The sequence below is a fragment of the Aquarana catesbeiana genome, linkage group LG01 (assembly GCF_042186555.1).
Source record: "Aquarana catesbeiana isolate 2022-GZ linkage group LG01, ASM4218655v1, whole genome shotgun sequence".
NCBI classification, from domain to species: Eukaryota; Metazoa; Chordata; class Amphibia; order Anura; family Ranidae; genus Aquarana; species Aquarana catesbeiana.
The window spans coordinates 156,020,977-156,034,965 of record NC_133324.1 but is presented as its reverse complement, the minus strand read 5'-3'; the positions used below and the strand labels follow the sequence as shown (position 1 = coordinate 156,034,965).

General features: G+C 42.0%; 1 protein-coding gene across 2 annotated transcripts in view; it reads right to left on the bottom strand.

Annotated features, from left to right (window-relative positions):
- RASA1 (RAS p21 protein activator 1) overlaps positions 1-13,989 on the bottom strand; it is a 204,523-nt gene that overhangs the window by 108,610 nt on the left and 81,924 nt on the right. For both annotated transcript variants that reach the window (XM_073624467.1, XM_073624468.1), the window contains exons 2-4: positions 13,534-13,686; positions 8,743-8,878; positions 799-869 (exon numbers count right to left, since the gene is read on the bottom strand). In XM_073624467.1, the coding sequence (XP_073480568.1) occupies positions 799-869; positions 8,743-8,878; positions 13,534-13,686 (360 nt within the window). The remainder of the gene's footprint in view (positions 1-798; positions 870-8,742; positions 8,879-13,533; positions 13,687-13,989) is intronic.

Genomic DNA, 13,989 nt, shown 5'->3' with positions numbered 1-13,989 from the left:
GTTTTTTTTCCAGAAAAGCTTTTAATACAGTTATTTCAACCCACTAAATAATGATTCAAACTAGCAAGGCAGAAGGTCAAAGCCATTAGACAAGGTAAGTACGAGCCTGTGACAAAGCACACAAGGATATTTGCACAGGTTCTCGACAGTCATTTTAAAAATAAAACTAGACAAAATTGTTTTCTTGCATCTCTTTATTTAAAGGAGAAGTTTAACCTTTGTAAAAAAAAATATTAAATGCAATCTTTTTCTAGTAAAATTTTTTTTTTTTTTTAAACTAGGAGACTGCAAAGCATTGCAGATCACAGGTGCAATGCAGGGCTCCTGCAGATTTTCAGTGTAAGCCGTCTGCTCCAACATCACATGGGCAGGAAGTTACACAATGACAGGAAGCATCATTGAACTAGTTCATTGAGAACTACAATTCGACAAGTGCCTGTTGGTACTTGTAGTTCTCCCATTCACAGAACTCAGTGAATGAATGACGCAGCGAGGTGGGCGGAGCCTTGCATGGTCGCTTTATTATTATTATTTTTTTTTAATTGTGACAGAGGGTGCAGGGAGAAGATCCCCAGCACACTATCAAAATGGAGGAAAAAAAAAAACCACAAACGTACTACTTCAGTATCACAAGCAGTAACAGTTTGTAACCAAACAATATGATCATAGCTGAAATGTAGACATTTCACTGGTCCATATCAGATATACAGGTGTGAGTGCTGAAGTGTTTAAATCATTTTTTTAATCTGAGAAACCAGAGAATATAGCTAGAATATGTAACCCTCCTAAATAATTTACCTTATTTCATCTGTGTCTGGGACTTTAGTGTATGGAAGAATGGCACGCACTCGCCGTCTGTCTTCAACCGGCTGCAAATAGAGTAGAAGGCTCAAAATAATTTTCTGTACATACATAATGTGAACATTTGTTAACTACCTTTGCTCAATAGTTCGCTAATAAAATTAGCATTATAACACATCTTATCTTCTTATGATTCACAATAGAAAAAGTATAACAAATATACAAAAAAAAAAATCAAGACGCCTGCTACCAGGAAGACTCTGCAAGTAGTCATCTACAGGACACATCTTTATTGAAATAGACCTATTAGAGAATAGGAGTGACAACCACCACACAGTCTTGCTAATCTGAGCACAGGACAATGTAAATTTCCAGGCTGTGCTGACCAACCTCATACATTTTCCAGTGATCCACAGGAGCCAAACAATGGCACTACAGAATGCTTTTCTTTAGGTACAGTGCCTTGAAAAAGTATTCATAACCCTTGCAATTTTCAACATTTTGTCATGTTACAACAACAAAAAATGTATATGTGTTTCATAGGGATTTTATGTGATAGACAAAGTAGCACATAATTGTGAAGTGGAAGGAAAATTATACATTTTTTGCAAATAAATATCTGAAAACATATGGCATGCATTTGAACTCAGCCCCCCCAAGTCAATACCTTGTAGAACCACCTTTCGCTGCAATAACAGCTGCAAGTATTTTGGGTTATGTCTCTTACCAGCTTTGTACATCTAGAGTGAAATTTGTGCCCATTCTTTTGTGCAAAATAGCATAAGCTCTGTCATATTGGATGGAGAGCATCTGTGAACAGCAATTTTAAAGTCTTGCCACAGATTCTCAATTAGATTTATGTCTGGACTTTGAGACTGGGCCATTCTAACACATGAATATGCTTTGATCTAACCCATTCCATTGTAGCTCTGGCTGTATGTTTAGGGTGGTTGTCCTGCTGGAAGATGAGCCTCCACCTCAGTCTCAAGTCTTTTTGCAGACTCTAACAGGTTTTCTTCTAAGATTGCCCTGTATTTGACTCGATCCATCTTTCCATCAACTGGCCAGCTTCCCTGTCCCTGCTGAAGAAAAGCATCCCCACAACATGAGGCTGCCACCACTGTTTTTCACAGTGGGGGATGATGTGTTCATGGTGATTTGCAGTTACTTTTCCGCCACACATAGCATTTTGCTTTTTGGCCAAAAAGTTCAATTTTGGTCTCATCTGACCAGAGCACCTTTTTCCACGTTTGCTGTGTCTCCCACATGGCTTTGCGCAATCTGGACTTCTTAAAGTTTCTTTCAGCAATAGCTTTCTTCTTGACACTCTTCCATTAAGGCCAGATTTGTGGAGTGCATGACTAATAGTTGTCCTGTGGACAGATTCTCCCACCTGAGCTGCGGATCTCTGCAGCCCCTCCAGACTTACCATGGACCTCTTGGCTACTTCTCTGATTAATGCCCTTGCCCGGCCTGTCAGTTTAAGTAGACGGCCATGTCTTGGTAGGTTTGCAGTTGTGCCACACTCGTTCCATTTTCGGATGATGCATTGAGCAGTGCTCCGTGAGATGTTCAAAGCTTGGGATAATTTATTATAACCTAACCCTGCTTTAAACTTCTCCACAACTTTATCCCTGTCCGTTCTGGTGTGTTCATTGGTCTTCATGATGGTGTTTGTTCACTAAGGTTCTTAACAGCTGTATTTATACCAAGATTAAATTACACACAGGTGGACTCTATTTACTAAATTAGGTGACTTCATTATGCCAATTGGTTCCATTAGATTTTAGTTAGGGGCATCACAGTAAAAGGGACTGAATGCAAATGAACACCACACTTTTCACATTTGTAAAATAAATTGAAAACCATTTATCATTTTACATTCACTTCCCAATTATGTGCCACTTTGTGTTGGTTTATCACATAAAATTCCAATAAAACACATTTACATTTTCGGTTGTAACAAGCCAAAATGTGAAAAATTTAAAAGGGGTATGAATACACCAGATGCTTTTTCTTCTTCTTTTTTCCCTTTTTTTTTCCTTCACTGTACTGGGGTCCAGTGTGTTTTTGTTGCGTTCCAGTACAGTCCAGTGCGGGAAAAATGCAGCATGTTCTACTTTTTTTTCTGGAACACCCTAGAACTGACAGTACTGGTGTGAACTATGCCATTGGAAACCATATAACCTACTTTCCATTTTTTTTTGATGCAGAAAAAAGATGCACTGGATTGCATGTGGTGTGAACTGGCCCTAAGAAGAATTTTGAAAATTAAGATCATTAGGGGCCGGTTCTAACTAGATGCAGTCTGAATCAAAAACTTAGTTCATTCCAGTGCAATCAACAAAGTAGAACATGCTGCATTTTTTTCTGTATTGCACACATTTGAAATGCGGCAAAGCACATTAAAAATGCGCACATGTCCTGCATTGAGACGGAAAAAAAAAAAGGGGGGGGGGGTAGGGGTACCAGAGTGCCCAAAAATGTGAATGCAGAAACACAACCAGAGCTGAGAAATTGTGGTACTAGCCCCGAGTCCCTTATCTTTTATGTGAGAGATTTTTTGGTCAAAGGTTCTTCTTTCCTAAATGGTACTAAAGGTGTCAGTACTATTCAATGCATCTTTAAAAAGCAATGCCCCCTTCATCTAAGTGTCAGAAACAAAAATGGAAAAAAAAAAATCATCCTCTTAGGAGTTGCAGCTTTATTTTTTTCCATATGATTGTTATGAGCGCTGGATTGTACGTAGATACTTACACTGCCATAGCCATTTATTTTACTCCTTTTTATTGTAGAACATTCCCTATGGTTTTCAGTACAGCATTTAAGCTTACATGAATGGTTTTAATGCTACAGTGCCTTGCAAAAGTATTCACCCCCTTGGCATTTTTCGTTGCCTCACAACCTGGAATTAACATTGATTGTTTGAGGATTTGCACCACTTAATTTACAGAAAATGCCCACAACTTTGAAGATTTTATTTTGTTTGTTTTCTTTTTATTGTGAAGCAAACAACAAATAGGACAAAATAACAGAAAAAAGTCAATGTGCAACTATTCACCCCCTAAAGTCAATACTTCGTAGAGTCACCTTTTGCAACTATCACAGCTCCAAGTCGCTTTTGATAAGTCTCTATGAGCTTGCCACATCTTACCACTGGGGTTTTTGCCGACTCCTCCTTGCAAAACTGCTCCAGCTCCTTCAAGTTGGATGGTTTGTGCTTGTGAATAGCAATCTTTAAGTCTGACCACAAATTTTCTATTGGATGGAGGTCTGGGGTTTAGGCCATTCCAACACATTTACATGTTTCCCCTTAAACCACTCAAGTGTTGCTTTAGCAGTGTGTTTGGAGTCATTGTCCTGCTGGAAGGAGAACCTCCGTCCTAGCTTCAAATCATACACAGAGTGGTACAGGTTTTGCTCAAGAATATCCCTGTATTTAGCACCATCCATCTTTCCGGCAACTCTGACCAGGTTGCCAGTCCCGACTGTTGAAAAACATCCCCACAACATGATGCTGCCACCACCATGATTCACTGTGGGAACGGTGTTCTTTGGGTGATGTGATGTGTTGGGTTTGCACCAGACATAGCGTTTTCTTTGATGGCCAAAAAGCTCAATTTTAGTCTCATCAGACCAGAGCATCTTCGTCCATACATATTGGGAGTCTCCCACATGCCTTTTTGCAAACTCAAAACGTGCCATTTTGTTTTCTGCTGAAAGTAATGGCTTTCTTCTGGCCACTGTGCCATAAAGCCCAACTCTAAGGAGCGTACGGCTTATTGTCGTCCTATGTACAGATACTCCAGTCTCTGCTGTGGAACTCCACAGCTCCTCCAGGGTTACCTTAGGTCTCTGTGCTGCCTCTCTTCCCTCCTTACCCGGTCTGTGAGTTTTGGTGTGCGGCCGTCCCTTGGCAGGTTTGCTGTTGTGCCATGTTCTTTCCATTTGGTTATGATAGATTTGATGGTGCTCCTAGGGATCATCACAGATTTGGATATTTTTTTTTTATAACCTAACCCTGACTTGTACTTCTCAACAACATTGTCCCTTACTTGTTTGGAGAGTTCCTTGGTCTTCGTGGCAGTGTTTGGTTAGTGGTGCCTCTTGCTTAGGTGTTGCAGCCTCTGGGGTCTTTCAAAAAGGTGTGTATATAATGACAGATCATGTGACACTTAGATTGCATACAGGTGGCCATCATTTCACTAATTATGTGACTTCTGAAGGTAATTGGTTGCACCAGAGCTTTTTATGGGCTTCATAACAAAGGGGATGACTACATATGCACATGCCAATTATCAGTTTTTTATTTAGAAAAATATATACATAAAACTATTTTTCAGAATTTTACTTCATCAACTTAGACTATTGTGTTCTGATCCATCACATATAATTCAGATTAAATAAGCATTGAACTAAAGGCTGTAATGTAACAAAATAGGTAAAAAGCCAAGGGGGTGAATACTTTTGCACGGCACTGTATAACCTCTCCTGTAGAACAATTCTGATAAAAGTCTGAGATTGCTAGTTCTGCCTTTTGGGTCAGGGTATATTCAGGGGTAGAGTCCTACATTTAGTCCATCTGGTATTCTGAGGATGATAGCTGGCATTGTGGAGATAACTGCATTGGACAGTTTGTTTACTGTATACCGAGGGGTGCAGTGAGAATACTATGGTGTTCAGCAAGTTTACTGAGGTGGATGTACACCAATCAGCCATAACATTAGAATCAAAGATGGGTAAAGTGAATAACATTGATTATCTCATTACAATAGCATCTTAAAGTCAGTGGGATATATTAGGCAGCAAGTAGACATGTCCAATAGCCACAGAAACGGTCAGGGTGCCCATACTGACCCATGTCCACAACCAAAAGCACCACCTGATGCTTGGGGGCAGACTGATTTTCTCAAAGTTCCCAACAATTTGGGACCTGGAAATGACTGCACAGCTTTTACCAGAACAGAGTCTGGAAAGCACCCTCATTGTAAGCCCAATGCCTGAAGGTCACTTCCAGTACAGGTGATACTCGAAAAATTAGAATTAAATTAGAATTTTTTAATTTATTTCACTAATGCAACTTAAAAGGTGAAACTAATATATGAGATAGACTCATTACATGCAAATCAAGATAGTTTAAGCTGTGATTTGTCATAATTGTGTCGATTATGGCTTACAGCTACAACCCCAAATCCACAATCTCAGAAAATTAGAATATTGTGAAGAGGTGCAATATTCTAGGCTCAAAGTGAGCTAATCAGCTCTAATCAGCTAATTAAGCCATAACACCTGCAAAGGGTTCCTGAGCCTTTAAATGGTCTCTCAGTCTGGTTCAGTAGGAATCACAATCATGGGAAAGACTGCTGACCTGACAGTTGTGCAGAAAACCATCATTGACACCCTCCATAATGAGGGAAAGCCTCAAAAGGTAATTGCAAAAGAAGTTGGATGTTCCCAAAGTGCTGTATCAAAGCACATTAATAGAAAGTTATGTGGAAGGGAAAAGTGTTAAGGAAAAAGGTGCACAAGCAGCACAGATGACCTCAACCTGGAGAGGATTGTGGGAAAAGGCCATTCAAAAGTGTTGGGGACTTTCACAAGGAGTGGGCTGAGGCTGGAGTCAGTGCATCAAGAGCCACCACACACAGACAGATCCTGGACATGAGCTTCAAATGTCGTATTCCTCTTGTCAAGTCACTCCTGAACAAACAAACAACGTCAGAAGCATCTTTACCTGGGCTAAAGAAAGACAGACCTGGTCTGTTGCTCAGTGGTCCAAAGTCCTCTTTTCTGATGAGAGCAAATTTTTCATCTCATTTGGAAACAAAGGACCTAGAGTATGGAGGAAGAATGGAGAGGCACACACTGCAAGATGCTTGAAGTCCAGTGTGAAGTTTCCAGTCAGTGTTGATTTGGGGAGCCATGTCATCTGTTGGTGTTGGTCCACTGTGCTTCATTAAGTCCAGGGTCAATGCAGCTGTCTACCAGGAGATTTTGGAGCACTTTATGCTTCCTTCCGCAGGCGAGCTCTATGGGGATGCTGACTTCATTTTCCAGCAGGACTTAGCACCTGTCCACACTGCCAAAAGCACCAAAACCTGGTTCAATGACCATGGGATTACTGTGCTTGAATGACCAGCAAACTCGCCTGACCTGAACCCCATCGAGAATCTATGGGGCATTGCCAAGAGAAAGATGAGAGACATGAGACTGAACAATGCAGAAGAGCTGAAGGCCGCTATTGAAGCATCCTGGTCTTCCATAACACCTCAGCAGTGCCACAGGCTGATAGCTTCCATGCCACGCCCCATTGAGGCAGTAATTGCTGAAAAAGGGGCTCCGACCAAGTACTGAGTACATATGCATGCTTATACCTTTCAGAGGTCCGATATTGTTCTAAGTAAAATCCTTGTTTTATTGATTGCATGTAATATTCTAATTTTCTGAGATTGTGGATTTGGTTTTTTCATGAGCTGTAAGCCATAAAGCATCACAATTATGACACCTATGACAGCTATCTCATATATTAATTTCACCTTTTAAAGTGGAGGGCCACCCTAAAATAAAAAAGTGCATCAATACTTAAAAAAAAAATAAAAAAAAAAACATTTGGAAAAAAAAAAAAAAAACACATTTTTAACTTACCTGAAACCCCTATTGCTAGGCAGTCTTCCTAATCTGCCTCTTCCTATCCCGCGGCGCTTCCTCCTCTTCGGCGAGTGGCCCCGTTGCCTTCTGGGACATGTGTGTGTCCCAGAAACCAACGGGGCCATTCACAAAGCACTGCGCGACTCGCACATGCGCAGTAGGAAACTGGCAGTGAAGCCGCAAGGCTCCACTGCCTGTTTCCCTTAGTTAGGGTGGCAGCGCCAGCCGCCGATCCGATGGATGGATTGGCCTCGGGGGGACGACATCGCGGGCTTGCTGGACAGGTAAGTGTCCTTATTAAAAGTCAGCAGCTAGTGTTTGTAACTGCTGACTTTAAAAAAAAAAACGGCCCGGAAGACCACTTTAAGTTGCTTTATTGAAATAAATGAACTTTTGTATGATATTCTAATTTTTCGAGTATCACCTGTATACCCCACAACTCCCAGTCCAGCATGGACCGGATGCGGTACTCCAAAGACTAGGCTGAGGTGCTGAAAACCTGCACTCAATGTGTTATTTTCCCGTATCCAAGCTTCCTGTATGTGGCAGTATAAGCCAAAAGTTAAAAGATCTCCAGTGTCCCTCATGTTAAGGTATCTGTACTCCAGGTCTGCCGTAAACAAGTTACCAAATTTTACCACCATCTTACTTCCCAAACTAAAGTAAATGTCAATAAGGGGCAATTTACACTAGTGCAATGACGAGTGTTTTCTGTCTATCCTAGTCACACTGCAAAGTAGCCCGGAGGTGCACTGCAATGATCTACAATAAAATGCTGGATTTTAGTGCACTGGACAAGATCGCAATGCACTGCTGTACAATCGTCATGAAGTGTCTTTTGTTCACTTCAAATAAAGTTTCTTTTTCTTCAAACAAAAAGGTAGCTGTGTGATGCGCTGAAACACACACACACACACACACACACCAACCACACTGCCCCTACAGCTGGTTCACTGAAACTAGAAGGGACAGCTGTCATATAGTAAACCGGTTTACTGTGCAGCAGCTGCCCATTTGTGTGTAAAGGGGCCCTAAGAGTTGGAAAGTTATGCATTTGTATAAATAGGATGAGCGGTGTATGAGCACCGTGCAGTGAGGATGATGATGGGAATCAGCTTACCCATTTTTGTTAAGGATGTTACTATACATATATTCTAAATCCACAGTCACTAGCAATGCATATTGTTATAAATGCTGTATACTGTGACATTTGTTCAGGAAATCAGTGGTTTTGTGCTGGAGGCTAGCAGTATTTGTGGAAAATGGCTTTACACTGCATCTTATATTACTTACCTCTGGTGGTGCCACAGGAAACAAGAGCTTCTCCTCTTTCAATAAACATGATACATGACTATAATATCCTATAAGATCTGAAAGTGAAGAAAATCGTCTGCCTCCAATGTAGAAGTCACCACACATTGCTATAATCCTAAAAAAAAAAAAAAAGTAAATGAAAACTATTTAATGAAATATATTTGGGAACACACTCTTTCTTATCTGGCATAACCATGCATCTAATGCTAAAGTATCAAACCACATCCACCACTGACAAAAAACTGCATGCATTCTTTAAGCAGGCAGCACAATTTTTACATCATTTCCTTCTGTTTAACCTCTTTTTTTAAAGGGGAAAAAAGTAAGATTTCTTTGGACCTAGATCGGTAGATGTATACTCACAAGCAAGCATTCATAAAAGGCTTTGACAAAGGAGCAAGTACGCTGTTCTGAAGATCGACACGCCAGGACCTAATGTCGCGAGGATCAAACTGATAAGAATGGCTGACGTGTTTCGGGGAGTACCCCTTTCCTCAGAGCCTAAGCGAGCAATGGCTGATCTCTGGCAGTCATCTCTATATATTTATGGCCCCACCCCGTCCATCCTACAGGATGGACTAGGTGGGGCCAGGGAGGGCAAGTTCATGTGGGTGGGAGTTACCTATTGGGGTGGGCATTGCCACCAATTGGGCCTTGCAGACACACATATATAGAGGTGACTGCGAGAGATCAGCCATTGCTCGCTAAGGCTCTGAGGAAAGGGGTACTCCCCCGAAACGCGTCAGCCATCAGCCGTTCTTATCGGTTTGATCCTCTCGACATTAGGTCCCGCCGTGTCGATCTTCAGAACAGCGTACTTGCTCATTTGTCAAAGCCTTTTATGAATGCTCGCTTGTGAGTATACAATCTTGCTGTTTTTATGCTTCAATAAAGCTTTACCAGTGGTAATGCACTAGGTCGGTGCGCCCTCCTTTTCTTGTTTCCCTTTAGTCCATGAATACCCATTGTTCTGAGGAGGGCTGCAAGACGGCAGGCATTACTTCATAAAGTTGGTCACACCACATACCAAGTCACTGGACACCTGAGCGCAGGAGCGATTTTTACTGTTTCTTACATGGGGGCCACCATGATCACTTTTTGCCAAAAGATGATCCAATGCTTGAGAGAAAGACTTCTTTTTCTCTGGATCCTTAGGAACGTTTGATCTGAGAAAAATGAGGAGACGGGAACTCTTGGAACTCCAGCTTGTACCCTGGAGTTATTGAGGAAGTTCCCCATTCGTCTTGACACTCTTCCTGCCAGATCCTTGAGAACTGCAGAAAAATGTCCCCTATTTCGCGACCGGGGGCGCCTCCTCATAAGGAGGCTTCAGTATCTTGTAGGTTTCTACCCCCAAGACCTCTTTTGTCCCTGGGGTTAACCCTGAGGATTACCTTTTGAACCTGACGGAGGAAGCCGTCATGACTGCCTGGAGGCTGATGCCCCTGGCACAGAAGGAGCTTTAAAGACGAAAATACATTTACTCCTTTTCTTAAATGGTATTTTCCACTAGAATTTCTTTGGATCTATTATCCAAAACATCCCCAAATAGCTGTTTCATCACAAAAGGAAGACTAGCCAGGAGCTTCTGCCTGAAGGATAGAATCTCTCATAGCAACTATTGCAAACATAAAGCTGCCAGATCCTGGGCCTGCTGAGCAGGATAACCTTGAACACCTGTTTAAACTGGTCTCTCAACGATTAACCAATTACTGTCAGCACAGGCTGAGACAATCTGCCAGAGAAAAAAGTGTTTTTTTTAAATTTAATAGGAAGTCCATCTTTTTATCCGTTGGATCCCTAAGCATTTGAGCATTGTCTGCCGGACAAGTCAAACTCTTATTCACAGAGGATATAACAGCGTTAATTGCTGGTATACCCTACTTAGTGAATTTCCTCAACCATAGGATAAAGTGTGAAAACCTTTTAGGAGGGAAAATAATGCTTATCTGGGTGATTCTCTCAGATACAAAAATGCTTTTCCAACAATGAATGGACAGGAAAAGGCATGCACAGCTTGAGGAGGCTTTAGCGAACCCAAACACTCAGTTAAGGGTACATAAATGTGGAGCGGACCATTCAGCAAGAAATTACACCATCAATCTTAAGATTAAAACAGCTAATGCGCCCACATTTGACACCTCAGAAGAGGAGTCATCGGCCTCACCACGGTCCCCTGAGGGAATTCGTCTTCTCCCGCCCCTTGTCGCATTTTGAACCATACTGGGATGTGATTAAAGTCGCTAAACTTTTTTTTTTTTTTTAAATCTATGATGGCTGAGGAAAAAAGATCTTTTTTAGTAAAACAGGGGCTGCAGTGTTGAAAACAGTTGCAAACATTTCATGGCCCCGATGCTCACTCTGACCAGCCACCCTCTCTCAAGGGAGGATGCCATTTGTAGAAATGAGTAGGCTTTCCAGAGCTTGAGGGAGACCCTTTTAGCTCTTTTTTGGGGGTGTTTCAATCCCCCCTTCTGACCTTAGCCCGATGCACAAAGCAGAGGTACTACCAGAAGAAATCGCATCCACTGCTTGAGCAATAGTCCAGCCACTGCCGCTGCTATTAATGCTCAGCCTGGTGCAAATAGTAAATGTGTCAAATAGGAAATGCCTGTGTCACCAAACCTCTTTCATGCTCCTTTCGTGCAGCCAGCATAAATGGAGTTTTCTTTTTTATTTTTCTTATAAACACACTCCCGCGTTGGAGGATGCCAACGCTCGCTAATCCCCGCCACCACCTCGCATTGCGCCCCCCCCCCTTTCTCTTTAAAAAGAAAAAAAAAAAAAAAAAGCAAGCACGGGCCTCCGATCCGACGAGATTGGCTTGTAAGTGAGGGAGGGATGGCGTGAAGGAGACCTGGAAGCCGCCGAGTAAGGGCGGTGAAAGAAAGAAAATGGCATTGCCGATCATTTTCAGTTCTCCCTTATACTCAGCCTCATGAAGAGGCGAAGAGTTCAGCAGGTGGGGGTGTCCGGAGGAAGCAAAACCCCCCAAACTTACCAGAGGTCTGCCTGCTAGCCGGAGGGAAAAAAAAAGTCTGCTGCTTCTGTGAGACACAGTGATCTCTGAGCAAAGCATGAGAAGGTACCTGCTCCATACAGCCCCCAGTGGTGACACTTAGGCATGACAACATTTACTTTAAAAGGAGACATTTCATAAGAAAATTTAAAAATTCCTTAGAAAACTCCACTTACCTTTTCCGCCGCATGGTTTTCTGTGGGAAAACCAACAGACCCAATCTTCACCCTTCATGGTGGGTTCCGTTACCAAACCTTTAGGAACTGGGGACCCTCGGGGAACCCACAATCCTGGACCTGTAATAGCACCCCGCCAGTAAAATTTTATGGCCTTAATACCAAAAGTACTGGATCCCGGGGTCCAGCTCTCTAAACAGAGAAGTGTTTACAAGCAAAACTTTTTTTCTTCGGATACCATTCAATTTGGCCTAAGAGACACTTTGAATGAATCCAGCTGCATTGCTAGCCCCAGCAAGGATTGCTCCAGCGGAGCTCAGCACTGCACATCTTCACTCTTGACCAACACCTTAGACACTGGCGGAAAAAACTGAGATGCTCCCGGTATGGGAGGGGTTATATAGGGCAGCAACTTCCTGTTTAGGGTGTGCCAATGTCCAGCACCTGAAGGTGGACTATAACCCACATAGTAATTACTATGGCTCTGTGTCCCGTGATGTACGATTAAAGAAATACAGTTTTACCCAACACACACCAAAGTTGCAAACTGCATTCAGGCATCAAGGGAATGGGTTAATCAGAACACTGACTCAAATAATCAAAAAGTACCTAGTGTACTAAATAAATATTTAACAGCTGCAGAAAAAAAATGATTTTACAGATCGACATTTAAGTGGAACTATAGGCAAACCTATTTTTCCACCATTTTGGATTTTGGCGTTAGGGAAGGATAACCCTTAAAGTTTTATTTTTGCCATCTGTGACCCATTGGGGAGATTTACCTTCACTTCCTGTCCCATAGCCAAACAGGAAGAGATGAAATCCCAGCAAACTAAGGGAATCTCTTGGGGACCCCCCCAGGTCACCAGAACTAGTGACCCCATTGGAAGATTTCTCCTCTTTTCTAGGGACAACCCAAAATTTTTAATTTTCTTTTTTTTTCCACTTTCAATGATAATGGTAAACAAGCCAAATAGAGAGGGGGAATCTCCTTTACGGGGACACAGACAGCAATAAGAACCTGACAGATGTTCTAATCAATCCCCCCTCTATCCCCCGATCTCTATCCAAATCTAAAAGAATGTTGGCTTTAGTTATACTTCAAGCAAAAAAAAGAAAAACAAAAAACCTACTACAGGGTACGAGATTACGGTTTCATAAAATTACATTGCAGCGGTCACAGCCTGAAACAGGCAACATTCCATCTCGGTTTAGTCAAAGTTATTCTTTGCTTCCCTTTTTTCTAGCTAGTCAATTAGGGGAGAGAGGGGGAGGGGCCAGGTCGGTGCTGTGTTTCTGAACGGACACACGGAGCTGTGACTTGGCTCGGGTGTCCCCATAGCAAGCTGCTTGCTGTGGGGGAACTGAACAAGAGGGAGGGGGCCAGGATCACAGGAGAGGGACCTGAGAAGAGGAGGATCCAGGCTGCTTTGTGCCAATCCACTGCAACAGAGCAGATAAGTATAACATGTTTATTATTTTTATCCATTAATTTCACAGCTGAATATGGAAAAAAGAAAGCAGCACAAAAAAAAAATTATAAAAGCATTTATTAAGGATTAATATATGACTTACCTAAAATGTGTGACAACATTTGTTTTACTAAGAAAGGAAAGGACAAAAGATCCCGGCCTACGATCACTCTCCCTGATCAGATAGCTTCCAGTCCTTCCAGCTTGATACAGTCTCTCCTCTGCAATCATTCTATCCAGTTTGCCATGATACCACCTGAAACATAGCAGAGGGGATATGTTATTTACAATGAAAAGTTAAAACAGAAAAAAACAAAAAAAAACAAAAGCAAACTTGTGCATACTCCCCCCACCTATTTCAAAAGAAAAATCAAACTCCCACGCAAAACATCAGGTACCTCCAGAAACCCCTATGGCAGGTTTCCTCTCGTAATCTTGGCCGTGGCAGCTCTGAAAAAAACAACTTGTAACTATGGTTGCTAGCTCCAACCCCTTCGTCAATACTACTGTGGTGATATTGTTGTAGTAAATTGGGAAGAGGCAAGACCTGGATTCTGGG